The following is a 16,581-nucleotide window of genomic DNA, read 5'->3' on the forward strand; positions in this document are numbered from 1 at the left end:
TCTATATTTACAGATGGATCCAAGGATGGTGACATTGTTGCCAGCGCAACTGTCATTGGATCCAGGACAATCGCATCCCGATTTCCAGATAACTGTTCTATTTTAGCAGCGGAAGCAGATGCTATTTTAATAGCACTTAAATATATCAACAGCCAAACTAAATATAAAGAGTTATTGCCTTCAGGCTATTAATCGCTTGTCTTGCACACATCCACTTTTATTTGAATTTGTTGTTCATTACTATAAGTAGTATGGTTTACCTCAGGAAATAGAGACACCCTTGCTTTGCATCAACAAATATAGTGACTGTTTTTTTTTATAAGAGTAGTAAGAGGCGAGTAACGGGATCGGGTGGTCAGGCTCGCTAACTTGGTTGATGCATGTCATCGTATCCCAATTGTGTAGACTGATGCTTATGATGTCAATCACTGGATTGTCTGGTCCAGTTCATACAGTTCATACAGTTCATACAGTTCATACAGTGATATATGGTCTCAACTGACATCGATACACAACTGATCAGAGGGTTGTGACTTATGTTCCATTAAGGACACCATGCACCTTGAGATAACCTGACGTTTTCACGTTGCTAAATTAGCTGTCAAGGTAGTTAGTGATAATTTATGAATCAAAAGTAAAACACTAAAGATGTGAATCGTGTTCAAAAGGTTTATTGAATACAGATTTGTCTCAATGCCTTCTACACATTTTATTGCTTTCCAAGACAGCAGCGGTCGGTCTCTCTGAAATGAGAAGTATATGATTAAGACAAGAGTACAGGCAAGAACATAACTATCATGTTCCTCCCTGTGTGTATTGGGGGTACATGTGGCCCAGTAGCCTAAGGCGCGGCCAATCGCTGTGCAGAGTTGCGTCCCTTGGGCACACCAGAAACCTGACTTTGGTTCTAATGGGATTATGAGATTATGCATCTTGGTTTGTCAGCAACATTTCTGTGCTTGTCGGTCTCACCGTCTGACGTCTACATCACTTCGGGCTTTCCTGCCAAATGAAGCAGACACGCTTGGATATAACTGGAATAATGTTAAAAGCGGCATTGAACCCAACTCACTCACTCACTCCTGTTTGTATGATTGTGGATACTTTTATAAAACAAGAAATAACTGATAAAGTTCTTCTGTTTTTCAGTGACATGAAACTGTGACACATTTATGATTTTAAAGATAAGAACTTACCCACTGCTTATCAGGGGCTGTAATAAACAAAATATATCATCATTTTAATGTTATTTATTGTTACAATCACCTCCTAATACAAATATATACCCCAGGTAGACGTTGATGCTCTACCGGATATTTCTCTTTTGACAACACGATTGATTGATTGTCTACCGTACCTCATTCCCAATTCCTTATAACGACGTGGGACACGTCCTTCTTTACAGAAATGGCGTATATCATAGGCAGTTTGGCAGGGTACATAGGTTTTAACAGGGAGCCTATATATTTTAACGGGGAGTGTATATACGTTTCATATATTCCCTCAGTAGGTACGTTGATTATATCTATTTAAATATTCAAAGTGCTGCCAATACATATTATAACAGCAGCTGGGGTATCATTACCATGGCCGACAGCACAGAGTCATGTGCGGGAAAGTGGATTGTAATTAATGCCAGAGAATGGCCGGGTGGCCACTGAAGCTTAACTTTGTGGATGAGGTGTGGGATACTGCAGGCTTACCATATATGTAATGTAACATGGTACATGGCACTCTGACAGTGAGGGTTAAAGATAGTACGCTTTCAGTGAGGGGGGCTTGACCCTCGGACAGCGGCTAGGCAGGCTGGCCCTCTTACGCCTCAGAGATCCTGCCTGGCCATACTACTATGTAGCTATATAGACATAGTAAGATCACGAATAAACTTTGTGGACCCACAGACGGACTTGTGTTGTCAAAAGAGAAATATCCGGTAGAGCATCAACGTCTATCTGGGAGATATATATGACTGTATCCCAGTGCACATCTTTGGCAAGGGATCAAATTTTGTAGATAAAAAACGATATTTATTGGGATAACCTTCAAAATGAGAATCAATGCTTGGTTAACATAATTGCTACTTTTCTGTGTATGGTATATGTAAGTGTAATACTTAAATGGTTTTGTTATCAAAATGATGCTGTAAGATCGGTCAATGAATTCCCGGGCTTAATGCTATACGCAGTGATTTTGCTGTTGTGATTTGACGTACCAGGATGGTTCGAACTCGAGCCTCGGTTGGGCAGAGGCCGTGGTCGTGTTATAAGTCAAAGTTCCTTCATTCTCGTAGGATGTGGAGTTGAAAATGCTGAGATCGCTGAAAGATCAAACCTGTGCTTGTTACAATCGTTGTATATCGTTTCCCAGCCAAGATCAAATGAGGACTGTTTTACCAAAAGATTTTACGCACTCACTGAGTAACCCTATAAGAACCATAATAATGATCTAGTCAATCGAGGTGTTCTTAAAAGAAGTTAAATAAATCAGTCGATGCACAAAACGCGTTACTTACACAATGTTCTGATACTAATGGTGTCAGTTGTCACGAATTATAAATTTGTTTGTCAAGACATGAATAATTCGATATGTTGATGTTATATTATCTTTGTCGTTAAAGGTAATTAAACGACTCCAGCAACTTTTGCTGATGGGTGGGTCAAACAGTAAGATCCCACAGTATCGACCAGAGAGTATAGTGTTTGATATTGTTTTGAAACGTTTGACCAAACCAGAAACAGACTCGACTAAATCAGATGATGACCGTATGTACTTGAATTTGAACTTGCAAGGAAATTGATACCTTAAATTTAAGTAACATTTTCAAACGAAAATCATTTTCCCAAAATGTCTCACAATCTTTCAAATTATAGGAATGACAAACAATTTCATTTTCCTAAACGAATTCCATTTCATTCAGGTTGTTCAGATACAAGAACGTATCGCAGAACGTGGACTTGGCAGCCCGTGCAATACACAATACGTGGTACGTTCACAATGCTCTGACACTCATGATGTCAACTGTCACGAATAATAGAAGTGTTGTTAAGACATAGCTAATTTGATATATTGAGGTTATATTAAGCTTTCAAAGTTAAATGAGCGACGCTTTACATGTTGACTGATTTGAAGTGTATTTGAAGTTTGACATTAGACTTTATTAAAATGCTCACTGTACACCAGTGCTCATCATGATACATCTTATACTCGACTAATGGTGCAACATACGAAGCAATAATTTACATCAATCAAACATATAGATATCAGGATCTAAAATATCAGAGTTTTAGTGACACTATATGTACTAATTGTGGACGGTGTTTAAGAGCAAATGAAACCGCCAGGTAAAGGTTGCCTTGCTTACCCGACAGAACTGGAGGCCACGTAGATAAGCGATGAACAGGGGTTGACCTTGACGTCCCTACATTGTACACTACAGTCCAGCAGCTTGAAACATGCGGTGGCATCGTTGTGGATCCATAACGCACCAGTTTCATCACAAAACACTGTGTTATCTTTTGAAGAAAATATGTCAAGCTGTGTGTTAATGACAGCTATATTACAAAAAATAACATGGAGCATTTTGTCAACTTATCTTACGTTAGTTCAGGCATATATGTATTAAATAACTACAGCATTGGTCTGGTTTCATGTCATCTGAAACTGAATCTACTGTGATCAAATAGAAAGTTATGAAGTTATTATCAACTTTGGAAAGGGGTCGGAGGTATTGTCTAGGTTTTGGGTTGACAAATGCATATGGATTGATAATACTTTTTAACTCATGTTTTAGAAATAGGTAAATTTCTGTTTGCAAAATTCAGTGAGGTCCTGATTCTCAAGGTTAAGCTATATGCTGTACGATCCATACCTTGGTCAATGACATCAAACGAACGAATGTTCGTGGAAAACTTCACATTGGTTTCCAAATCGTCACCTGTTGAGTTGATGCTTTGGATTTCCTTGCAATTGCCGAAATACACTCGCCTTTAATGGACAAGAGAAGGTAATTAATGAAAGATCACTTTGGCATTGTGTCAATAACTTAGTGCTTATTTGTCCGACAATCGTATGAATCACTTTGAACGTTTTCATTTTGAAACATCAAGGAACAATGTTTTTGGTGTCCTGGTCAAAATCAGTGTATGTTATCCAACGTGAACTGTAGATTTTCCCCGTTTACGTCTTTGTGCGCTCTTTAGAGACATTGAACAACACAAGTAGTGACTGGTGATATGGTAGTGAGCACCGCCCTCACCCTGGTGTTCACATCCACATGCCAATCACAGAAGTGCTTACAAATCATATGCCATTATTTTTTTAAAGACAAATCACTGAAGTATAACATATCTCACATAGCTTTGACAGTTTGGCTCATCTGGGGCTAGACATTGTTACATTTCTGTCAGGAGTACATGTTGTGCGTCCTTCTTGATATTGAAAAGGCTTCCGATATGATTTGGCGACAATGGTTGCCTTTCAAATTGCAAAACCTTGAGTCAAAAGGTAACATGTTGAGATGGATACAGTCATTTCTGTCTGAAAGGGTCACTCAGGCAAGTACGAGACAATCTAACAATATGTCGTCTGGTGGATATAAACATAAAACCCAAACATAAGTATCACTTTGAAATAGCTTCAACATTTCTTTTTCTTTGTGATTTGCTGCTGAAAGAGCATCGCCGTTTATCTTAACAAAATTGTGTTTCCTTGATGATTTAATCCATTTCATTAAGTAGAGGATCCTGTCATTTCATCAGAACAATCGTGTACAATATCATACATTTTTATACTTAATAAATTAATACCTTTGCTGCAGTAAAGCTACTAGTGTTTATGAATGTAAAACATCATTTGTGTTATTGATGTTATTTATTTCTGGTCCGAGTCGCCCTCAAGCTCTACCCTCACTACCACCACCAAAAGTAAAAGGTATTCTGAAAATAATTGTTTTCGAAGTAAATCATTACCTGGTTATTTAATACAAATATTGATATATAGGATGGGATAGAAGTTTTTAGCTGGTAGGTTTTACTCTAAAATAGGTAATACTTTGCTGTTTGTGTACTTCTGTCGAATATTTCTTGTAAATTTATGCCTGAGATATGTTAAACTTCTCATTCACTAGCTGAAGTTTGTAACATAAACAGATATATTATACCAACCCATCATAACTTCTGACAGTTCCAGCACAGGAAATATTGAGAAGAATTGTCGCACTTCCACCAGAAATCGACACAAGGGAATTGACAGATGGAAGGAAATCATTAGCGGCAACGAATATTTGATCATCAAGATAAGCAATGCCTGTCCCTATTGATCCAGTTGTAGGGATAGCTAAACAGGGCAGAAACAAACATATGACATAGCAAATAATCGAATTTAATCTGTAAGCATTTTGTCAATATCAGTCATTAATCTGATGATTATATTGCTTGTTATAGGATTGTTCTTACATGTAGATAAAAGTGATAAACCCTTTTCATTAACATAAGCAATCCTCGAGTGAGTGAGAGAGTTGGGTTTAACGCCGCTTTGAACAGTATTCCAGTTATATCACAGCGTGTCAGCTTAATATGGGAGGAATGTCCGAAGTGATGCAGGTCTCAGACGTTTACCACTTCGGTTGAAACCCACGAGCATGGATATGATGCTGACAAACCTGGAAACATAATTGCGGCGAACCAGGATTCGAACTGCAATCATAAGTCTCTGGCTTATCCAAGGGATGCAACTCTGCACAGCGAATTGCGGCGACTTACACAACTGGGCCACCCATGCCCCGTACAAGCAATCTGTGCTAAAAGCAAAGTCCATTGTACGATTCCGATTACATCATTAGTTTGTGTTTGTGAATCGATATTAAATAGTGATGATACCACGAAATGTTCACCTAGATCACAGGCTATCCGTTTTATAACACGAAGTTTCAACCAACCAAAATTAAAATGATGTGAACATATTAGTATTAGATTGATGTGTATAGTTCGATTGGCAAGAAGCAGGTTCTGAGAGTGGAATGGACTTACTAAATTCTACAGTGTCATTCTCACTGGGAAGGGACAGCTGAATAACCGTGTTCCCAGGGCTGATGTAATAGATGGAGTAATCGCTATTATTGGCTCCAACAACTGTAAGAGGCCCGACATTATTACTCGCTTCTATATTTGGCAGGATGGTCCCAACTGGGTCAACCACAGCAATATCAGATGACGCGAATCCAGAAACAAGCGCTGCGCATCCCTCAACTGTAAAACAACATAGCAGATCGTTTTTTCATAAATGAAAAGAATAATTGGTCTGATAATACACAAATGTGTTCTTACTTTTTCCAGTAATATTTAGTATATTTTGAGTAACTTATTCATGCTGAGCCTTACCATATTTTTTGCAATAGTTATTAGGGTATCCCAGATAAACATTCAATATGTAATCAAGGCTTGTTTCTGATGAATGACAACAATTTGAGACTACTCATTTGAGGGAAAAGGGCCGGGGGAAGCATCAATAAAATGTTTTCGAATAACAAATGACAAATTATACAGTATTTGTACCATGTTATGTTGTTACCAGTAACAAACCGTCAGAAGAGAACGTTTGTTCATATGCACTATAATTCATGAAAGATCATGCGATTTCCTTAAGTTCTACAATTACAAAAGTGAAAATTATCCTAATATATATCATACCAGTTATTCAGAAGTACAAGTAGTACACGCGTACAGAATGACGTGGTGAAAGGGATTTATGACTAAATCACCAAAATATAATCTGTCAGAGTTTGGACTTAGTTTTTCTCTAGTACTCTGGGCACTGCCAGCTCAAAAGTATTTTGTGTTATTTCACATGGCAATATTGTCTCCTTTGACAACAACAGGAGGGTGCAGATGCACGATCTCTTTGAGTGTCCTTCTCTACTTACGTGGAGAACAATCATTCTGTGGTATACTGGTTTTGTCAGTTCAAAAGATCTGATGACTGTCAGCTCAAAAGTATTATCATCTGATCTCTTTTGTCAACAACAAGGCGGTTCAGATGAACGCTTTCTGCGATTTTACCTTTAGTTCGCTTCTCTACTTACGTGGAGGACAATCCTCAGGTTGATCCCCGATCAATGCTGTCAGATTGTTGATAAGATCGCAAATTGTGCTGTTGAGGGCTTCGAGATCACTTTCAAAGCAATCCCCTGCAGCTAAAACAGAAATATGCAGTAACTGTCATTATGTACTATAAACCAACACTTAGTGTTTGTCGCTGTTTATTGACGAAAAAGATAATGCTGTGATCAGCCGTACATGTATTGGAACTTCCGTGCTTAAACACGCCTGTAAATATAGAAACATCTGCAATTGCAAACCTTTCAGCTTTAAATAAGTAAGATATCATCAAGTTCTCTGTAAAGGGCCCAGTGCTTTTCTGATGTGCAATGGCATATTGGTTCTAAAACTCTCCTAGAGAGTGATGTTTAGACAATGTTTATCCAACCTATAAAATGTTGATGAAATCATATGAAGTATGGAGTAAAAAGTATCGAGTGAGATTATAGCACATGTGTCTCTAATACCAACAATTGGAGAATTGACATACGCAATCGTTGCACCGGAGATGATGGACAAATTATGATAAATGAGAAAATGAACGGAAGACTTTTGTTTTCTCCACAATCTGCAATGTTCGTTATATATTATGGTTTCCTGACAAAAAGTCACAAAACCAGCCATTAAAAGCATTTCGATAATCCTAAGAAATCTCTACGATTCCGATTATATCATAAACAACATTCTGCAGAGCAAAGGAAAAGTTTTTATGTTCATTATCAACATTATGGAGATATCTGATGCTCAAATATTTTTCCATCATTCGGACATAGGTAGTAGTCTAAAATAGTTGGTTTCGGAAAAGTCCATAAGTATGCATGAAAATGCCGAGACAAAAGGCATTGCTCATGGGGATATGATATCAATATAATTGCCTTGAATTGATGAAATTATCCTTTTCTCAAAAACGTGAAATCAAATAATAGAGCTACTCTAACTGTTAAAGTAAAAACTTAAGAAATGTTTCCCAGTCCCGATCTTTGGTTTCAGCACATTATGCTTGAGATTAAAGTATTCAATGTATCATTTAACTGTCTATGAAATCTTAGATTACATATATTTTGTGAATTGAAATCATACAAATCACCACTCAACGATACAGAACGGCAGCAACACAAAGAAATAATTACAACCTAAGATCATGTTGCATTTGGGCAATCACGAATATTACCAGCACGGCAGCGTTTTCTGTTTTGTAAAAACATATTTAGACTCGCAGTTTAAATTAAAAATATAAATCTGGTTATGCAGATACATCACCCCCCCCCCCCCCCCCCCCCCCCAAAGAAGAACCAAGTTTAGTAAGTAAGATAGGTAGTATTTTGGCAAAAAGCGACGAGTGGTATCAAATGATCAATTGTACATCCTGATACAAAGGGATATCAAGTAACAGATGAATATATACACGTAAGTAATGCAAACGCGTAGTAAGTTTATGAATGAAGTCCACACATATTTACAACATGTAACAAACAGCTATATAACCTCAGTAGAATAGTGCCCATTCTGAATTCAACAACTTTACAAGACCATTGAAACCTTAAAACAAAACTTTTAAAATCTGATCTAGCCATTGAAAGCACATATTTCCCTTTTGATAAATGGAAGAAAGAGTGGGGGATACAGCTATACGTACGGAGAGAGTATTGAGCAACTAACCAATTAAACAAAACCTCTACCTACAATTAGTCTTTATTCCATTTCCAAAAGACAATAATCTAACTTTATCATGACTAACTGTTAACGAATGACAGTAGAGATGTTTGACAACTAGGATGCTGATTGATTAATTCTGACTTATGCTGTTGTAGTTCTATTTTTTTAACAAATGTAATTTTCTTACTCTGACATGGACACTGTTCATTGGTGACATCAAAGATACTTTGGAAATCAGCCTTAGCGTCTTCTAGTTCAGTCAAGAGGTCCTGAAGCTTGTCGGGGAGCTCATCTGGTCCAGGCTGAGATCCCAGTGATGGCACAAGGACAGCCAGGAGGACAATGAAGAGACCGTTGTAGAACATCGTCATGTTAATTCCGATTGACTTTTCGCCTCACCCTCAAGAGTTATTATAGGCATTTGAAATTCTCGTGGACCAGTAGATACCTGTCACGTGCCCAGGTGCGTCACCCACGTGGTAATATATACCTCGCTGTATGTAATTGATTTTGATAAAGATTTGTGCAAACCGCAGCATATTTTTTGCGATTTGAAACAGATGCTAAGGTTCAGGTTTTGTCTGTTTGACATATATTTTGAATTAGTTGAAGGACATGATACAATCGTTGGTGTAAATCAGATTACCATGAACAGTCGAGACATTAAGGCAGATAATTAAAAAAGGAGTCATAAATACAATATAGTTTGTCCTGATTTGTGATGATTTAGTGTGACATGGTCTCAACGATAGTTGCATACTGACTTTGACGTTTGAACAGGATCAGCTGGTGACTGACTAGATAACAGTCATATGAACAGGATCAGCTGGTGACTCTGACTAGATAACAGTCATTTGAACAGAATCAGCTGGTGACACTAACTAGATAACAGCCATATGAACAGGATCAGCTGGTGACACTGACTAGATAGCAGTCATATAAACAGGATCAGCTGGTAAATCTGACTAGATAACAGTCATATGAATAGGATCAGCTGGTGACTCTAACTAGATAGCAGTCATATGAACAGGATCAGCTGGTGACTCTGACTAGATAACAGTCATATGAACAGAATCAGCTGGTGACTCTAACTAGATAACAGTCATATTAACAGGATCAGCTGGTGACTCTGACTAGATAACAGTCATATGAACAGGATCAGCTTGTGACTCTGACTAGATATCAGTCATATAAACAGGATCAGATGGTGACTCTCTCTATATAGCAGTCATATAAACAGGATCAACTGGTGACACTAACTAGATAGCAGTCATATAAACAGGATCAGCTGGTGACTCTGACTAGATAACAGTCATATGAATAGGATCAGCCGGTGACTCTAACTAGATAACAGTCATATGAACAGGATCAGCTGGTGACTCTGACTAGATAACAGTCATATGAACAGAATCAGCTTGTGACTCTGACTAGATAACAGTCATATGAACAGAATCAGCTGGTGACACTAACTAGATAACAGCCATATGAATAGGATCAGCTGGTGACTCTAACTAGATAGCAGTCATATGAACAGGATCAGCTGGTGACTCTGACTAGATAACAGTCATATGAACAGAATCAGCTTGTGACTCTGACTAGATAACAGTCATATGAACAGAATCAGCTGGTGACACTAACTAGATAACAGCCATATGAACAGGATCAGCTGGTGACTCTGACTAGATAACAGTTATATAAACAGGATCGGCTGGTGACTCTCTCTAGATAACAGTCATATGAACAGGAACATCTGGTTACTCTGACTAGATAACAGTCACATGAATAGAAAACTAATGGCCATACTTTAGTGTAGCACGGAGATAAAGCAAGCTTATGGCAAATTAAATCATTCCTTTCAGGGAATTTGTTCGATTTAAGGAATACCACACGAATATCAATGAGGCTTCGGGATAGTTTTGCGATGCTCTGCGGTAGTTTCTGCACACTTGTATATTCAATTCCAATTAAAAGTCTGGGCATAACAAGTAATTGAAATTTGAATGTATGTCCCGCTTTGCACTTGAGGAAAGGCAAGAAGGCCCTCCTGAGTTCCCTTCTCAATACACCGGCACTGCCATTTCACTGTTTTAACAAACATATACTTGTACTTACTTATAGTGTTGCCTTGATGCACTTTCGGACGAATGCAACTGTATGTCATACTGTTGGCAGAGAGGCCGTGCCTGGCTAAGTATCTTTCACTCACTCACTCATACACTTGAGGCAGGAGCAGGAGCAGCTCAAGAAAATGGAATTTGCTTTTACACGTTATCCCAGTCTCCCAGTCTCCAAGTGTACCAGATTGGCGCGCAACCATAAAATGTCAACGCCAGAGAATGACCAATTTCGTTTATCCGCTCAAACAGATTCCAATGAGCGTAAAAGGCAAAATGGCAGTGCAAATTATATGAAAGGATCACTGAAAATCAGTGATGACTCCAGGTGTTATTGTTATAAAACCTTATTTGTACATATTTTTCTAATGGACCTTTCCCTTTGCTGTACGTCACATGAGGATTGAGCATGGAAATATTGCACGACTGTTGTGAATCTAAACACAATTTGTTTACATAACGAAATATCTGTGGAAACGTTTAGTTGTGGCCTTAAAGCAAAAGTCTTTCCCAGTATCATTTCACATTCATGGTCTGCTGTCTCAAATCAATATTTATGTAAGGGAGTTATACTTGCATATTAGTCAGGTAATCTTTTTTTAATCTCAGCTCGTCTTGTACTCAAGGTATACCACGTCGACATTATCTGTGCATTATCCAGGTCTATCCCAATTTAATGTTACATACCGGTGTGATCTGTCTGTTTATCCCTTGTCATGTTTTCAAAACAGTGACTGGTTCCACAGACGTCAGCCTCATGATGTGTTCAACAGATAAAAGTGTTTTCACATACCATGGTTTTTTTATATATTGTAGATTAATGCCAGAAAATTAGTATATCTGATATGCCTCACATTAAGTTGAATGTTACTTAACGCATCAGCAATATTGAGCAGTGTCAAAACGTGAGCACCTGTCTACTCCATTGAAGTAAGATGAGACCCAATCAGAGCATCACACCCAGTGACACTTTCATTTTGGCCTCACGTGAAACATGATGGCATGGCGACCTCGATTCGCTGTGCAGAGATGCGTCCCTTGGGCACGCCAGAAACCTATGATTGTGGGTTCGAATCCCGGTTCGCCCCAATTATGTTTCTAGGTTTGTCAGCACCATACCCGTGCTCGTGGGTTTCACCGAAGTGGTAAACGTCGGAGACCTGCATCACTTCGGGCTTTCGTCCCACATTAAGCTGACACGCCGTGATATGACTGGAATAATGTTAAAAGCGGCGTTAAACCCAACTCACTCACTCACTAACTCATGGCGACCTTTTCTGAAATAGAATCTCGTTTACCTTCAGATACAGGTAAGGTTAAAATGATTGATATACCGAGGAACTTGCAGACTTTTACCATGTTCAACCTGAAACATCACCACCACCACCAACCATCACATCAGCATACAATTCGCCTCAGTACCTACCGTCATTACCCCCGCTCTATCACACCAGCATCCGCCCCGCCTCAGTACCTACTGTTAACCCCCGCTCTATCACACCAGCATCCGCCCCGCCTCAGTGCCTACTGTCATTACCCCCGCTCTATCACACCAGCATCCGCCCCGCCTCAGTACCTACCGTCATTACCCCCGCTCTATCACACCAGCATCCGCCCCGCCTCAGTACCTAACGTCATTACCCCCGCTCTATCACACCAGCATCCGCCCCGCCTCAGTACCTACCGTCATTACCCCCGCTCTATCACACCAGCATCCGCCCCGCCTCAGTGCCTACTGTCATTACCCCCGCTCTATCACACCAGCATCCGCCCCGCCTCAGTACCTACCGTCATTACCCCCGCTCTATCACACCAGCATCCGCCCCGCCTCAGTACCTAACGTCATTACCCCCGCTCTATCACACCAGCATCCGCCCCGCCTCAGTACCTACCGTCATTACCCCCGCTCTATCACACCAGCATCCGCCCCGCCTCAGTACCTACCGTCATTACCCCCGCTCTATCACACCAGCATCCGCCCAGCCTCAATTCCTACCGTCATTACCCCCGCTCTATCACACCAGCATCCATTGTTAATACTGCACTGTACTGTATATCACAACCATAAAAGCCCGATCCATTGCTTTTCGCTAGACTCGCAAGTTGTGATATCTTGTCCCTTATTACATGGCCATTTTAAAATGGGGAATCATAATTCGTTTTGATGCTTTGTCTTAATGGAATAGGCAAATATAGCAATACAGTACACTACGTTAATAACGAACACGCTAAAAACGAACTGACGGATAAAGCGAACCGTTTTAGGGGCTCCCGTCAGTTTTCTGTATGTCTGTTGTATATATGCTCATAACGAACCTCGGTTATAACAAACTAAAATTAGTGGTCCCTTTGAGTTTGTTATAACCGTAGTTTAATGTACATGTCAAGTATTCATGGTTTCAGTGAAGAACTGATGTAGTCGAGTTGTGAAATGGACACCATGTGCTGCGCATCTGGCATTGATACCTGGGGAGAAGGGTCGTCGAAACTACTGTCAGCACCAGAACACCTGCCATCTTCATATGGCTTTATTTCTTGTATGAAAACCGTGCCTGACCCGCTAAAAATGTAGGGTTAAAAATGTAGAAAATATTATAAATATTATAAGTCACTTTTCATCTTTATGCTCGACAATTGTCAAACAATATATTTCCAATTAATGTGTATCATTTGGACAGATACAAATTATTGTAAATGTGAATGTATACACATACACATATATTATGATAAATATAAAAGTGGCAAAATTACATTTACTACATGATTATTATGTGATCATGAATCACTATGAAATAACACATATTCGCGAGGTTAACTTATCCTCCTCCACCAGCAACACGCGTCACAAACACTAACAAAAACAAGTCAATTGCTCTCTGTCAATACAGCGAATTTGGTCACTGGTGTGACAAATTTGGAAATGTCCTCCATACGTCTATCACAAAACCGTTTGGAAGCTCTACAGAAGGCTTGAAGGTTGTAACACAGATCAAGCATTTTGTTTTAAGTAAGAGTCATATGAAGCTCTTTCAACATTCGTGGAAAGAGCATGCCCTATTATACCTCAATAGGCTGGAGCTGCAGGAATATTGCTCGACATAAAGTAAAGTGTACTATTGGAAAGTTGAAGTCATCCCTCTTGTCATAGTCTAATGGACAGCTATTTTCTGACAGGCAATCTTTATATAATGATCCTTGTATGAAACAGATGAGGCAGTTTCACTGTTCTCTTTTATTTCCAGTTCAGTGGGTAAATCCGGCGCTGGAATTGGCTGTTCAACCTTTATTGAACGAAATCAGATCATCGATATAACCTGAAACTTAATTTAAACTTCTTGGGCAATTTACTTTGTTTTGATTTTGGGAATCCGAGCAGACAGTCCAATTCATATGCATTAGAAACAGATCAGCCAGAAGGGGAGCATAATTGGTGCCAAAGGGATGCCTACTTCTTGCAAAGATGTCTTATCCCCAGATTTCACATACTGTCCAGTATTTCACATGATGTTATCTCGGTGCACATCCGATGACATATACTTTCATGTTTGACAATTGGTTCTGAACCTTTGACAATATGTACCTATATCTGTGAGGATTTCGTTTCATAAATGAAATTTTTCAGAGGAAAATCTATAATTTGTTCAGATTTACTTTGTTTGTAGACATGAAACCATTGCAGTCCTTAATTAAGTCCATAGCTTTCCAGCACATCAGAAAAATGGTTGCTCCCACTCACTAAGTGAATCTAAATAGCCAGGTCATCACATCATGTACATACCTTCTTAATATCAACAAACAGTCCCTCCCACCCTCACCCCAGAAGAAACACCAATCACAACTACAAGTCGTCATTGATTTTACACAAAACGCATTGCTTAAAGTGATGGACATAACAAATTCGTTTTGAAATTCATACAATTATCATTTTGTCTTGGACAAATGTATCTAGGTATCCACTCAAGTTTTGCATACTTTCATGTAACTGCTCCTTGCATTCCGTTAACCTAGTTAGAAGGGTCGTGAAAACTAGGGTCTCCCGGTAACCTGGCAGATGTTAAGTCGCTGTACATTATATTTCCTACAGAGTCCTCCCTTGTCAAATATAGATCTTTTTAAAAACAGAGTTTCAATTCATTTGAATTTCTTGTGTTATCTACAGTTATATAGTTTATTATTTGCATTATATTTAAAAAAAAGCATTGTATGACAAAGTTGATCATTGTAAATGAAATGCATACATTGTTTGTCCAAAGCACTGGTAACAGCCACACATCAGAGAACCTATAGTTTATTCAGGTTTAAACATATACTGAACTTAAGCTTGGAAGCCATTACAAGCTGAAGCTATTGCTTTACTGCATGATGTTGTAAGACCATAACAAAGTAAAAAAGAAAAATGGATTGGTGGCACTCTCACTTTGAATAAAACCACCATTTCCCCAAGTGACCCTATGTGACATATTATACTAAATGTACTTATTCTTAACATTCAAACAAATATAACCAAAAGGGGTTTTCTCGAAAGCTATCAGCGCCTAGAATTTACTACACTTTTGATTTCCTGCCCCGTTTTGTTCCGTCCGTTTGCTGTATATATGTTGTATATATGCTCATAACGAACTTTGGTTATAATGAACAAACATTAGTGGTCCCTTTGAGTTCGTTATAACCCTAGTTTACTTTTCATGTTAAATATTCATTGTTTCAGTGAATAACTAACGTAGTCCAGTTGTGAAATAGACACTATGTACTGTGCATCTGGCATTGATACCTGGGGAGAAGGGTCGTCGAAACTACTGTCATCACCAGAACACCAGGCAGCTCCAGATGGCTTTATTTCTTTTAGAAAACCGTGCTTGACCCGTCAAAAATGTAGGTTTTAGAGAAAATATTATCAATATTATTATTTCACTTTTCATCTTTATGCTCGACAATTGTCAAACAATATATTTACCTAATACATTCACATACACATATATTATGATAAATATAAAAGTGGCAAAATTACATTTACAAAATCATCATTACTACGTGGTCATGAATCACTATCAAATACCGGATATTCGCAAGGTGAGCTTATCCACCTCCACCAGCAAGACGTGTCACAAACACGTACAAAGGCAAGTCAATCGCTCTCTGTCAATACAGCGAATTTGGTCACTGATGCGTCAAATTTGGAAATGTCCTCCATACGTCTACCACAAAACCGTTTGAAAGCTCTACAGAGGCCTTGAAGGTTGTAACACAGATAACATATTTTGTTTTAAGTAAGAATCATATGACGCTCTTTCAACATTCGTGGAAAGGGCATGCCCTGTTATACCTCAATAGGCTGGAGCTGCAGGAATATTGCTAGACATAAAGTAAAGTGTACTATTGGAAAGTTGAAGTCACCCCTCTTGTCATAGTCTAATGGACAGCTATTTTCTGACAGGCAATCTTTATATAATGATCCTTGTATGAAACAGATGAGGCAGTTTCACTGTTCTCTTTTATTTCCAGTTCAGTGGGTAAATCCGGCGCTGGAATTGGCTGTTCAACCGTTATTGAACGAAATCAGATCATCGATATAACCTGAAACTTAATTTAAACTTCTTGGGCAATTTACTTTGTTTTGATTTTGGGAATCCGAGCAGACAGTCCAATTCATATGCATTAGAAACAGATCAGCCAGAAGGGGAGCATAATTGGTGCCAAAGGGATGCCTACTTCTTGCA

General features: G+C 38.8%; 1 protein-coding gene across 1 annotated transcript; it reads right to left on the reverse strand.

Moving 5' to 3' along the window:
- Positions 1-655: 655 nt before the first annotated feature.
- On the reverse strand, positions 656-9,147 carry LOC124132101. Its single transcript, XM_046495734.1, has 9 exons — positions 8,938-9,147; positions 7,079-7,189; positions 6,027-6,245; positions 5,163-5,334; positions 3,869-3,984; positions 3,362-3,512; positions 2,213-2,317; positions 1,197-1,213; positions 656-743 (listed from the first exon to the last, which is right to left on the reverse strand). Exons 1-8 carry the CDS (start codon positions 9,119-9,121, stop codon positions 1,207-1,209), a joined length of 1,065 nt encoding a protein of 354 aa, XP_046351690.1. The 5' UTR covers positions 9,122-9,147; the 3' UTR covers positions 656-743; positions 1,197-1,206.
- Between the last annotated feature and the right edge of the window lie 7,434 nt (positions 9,148-16,581).

Source organism: Haliotis rufescens, unplaced genomic scaffold (assembly GCF_023055435.1).
Source record: "Haliotis rufescens isolate VD_foot unplaced genomic scaffold, xgHalRufe1.0.p SCAF_15, whole genome shotgun sequence".
NCBI classification, from domain to species: Eukaryota; Metazoa; Mollusca; class Gastropoda; order Lepetellida; family Haliotidae; genus Haliotis; species Haliotis rufescens.

Excerpts from the sequence above, each read along its gene's own strand:
- LOC124132101 (XM_046495734.1), bottom strand. The coding sequence starts at position 9,121 with ATGACGATGTTCTACAACGGTCTCTTCATTGTCCTCCTGGCTGTCCTT. Across the intron at positions 6,246-7,078 it reads ACCTGAGGATTGTCCTCCAC|TTGAGGGATGCGCAGCGCTT; the intron begins GTAAGTAGAGAA and ends GTTGTTTTACAG. Across the intron at positions 2,318-3,361 it reads GTGGCCTCCAGTTCTGTCGG|CGATCTCAGCATTTTCAACT; the intron begins GTAAGCAAGGCA and ends TTGATCTTTCAG.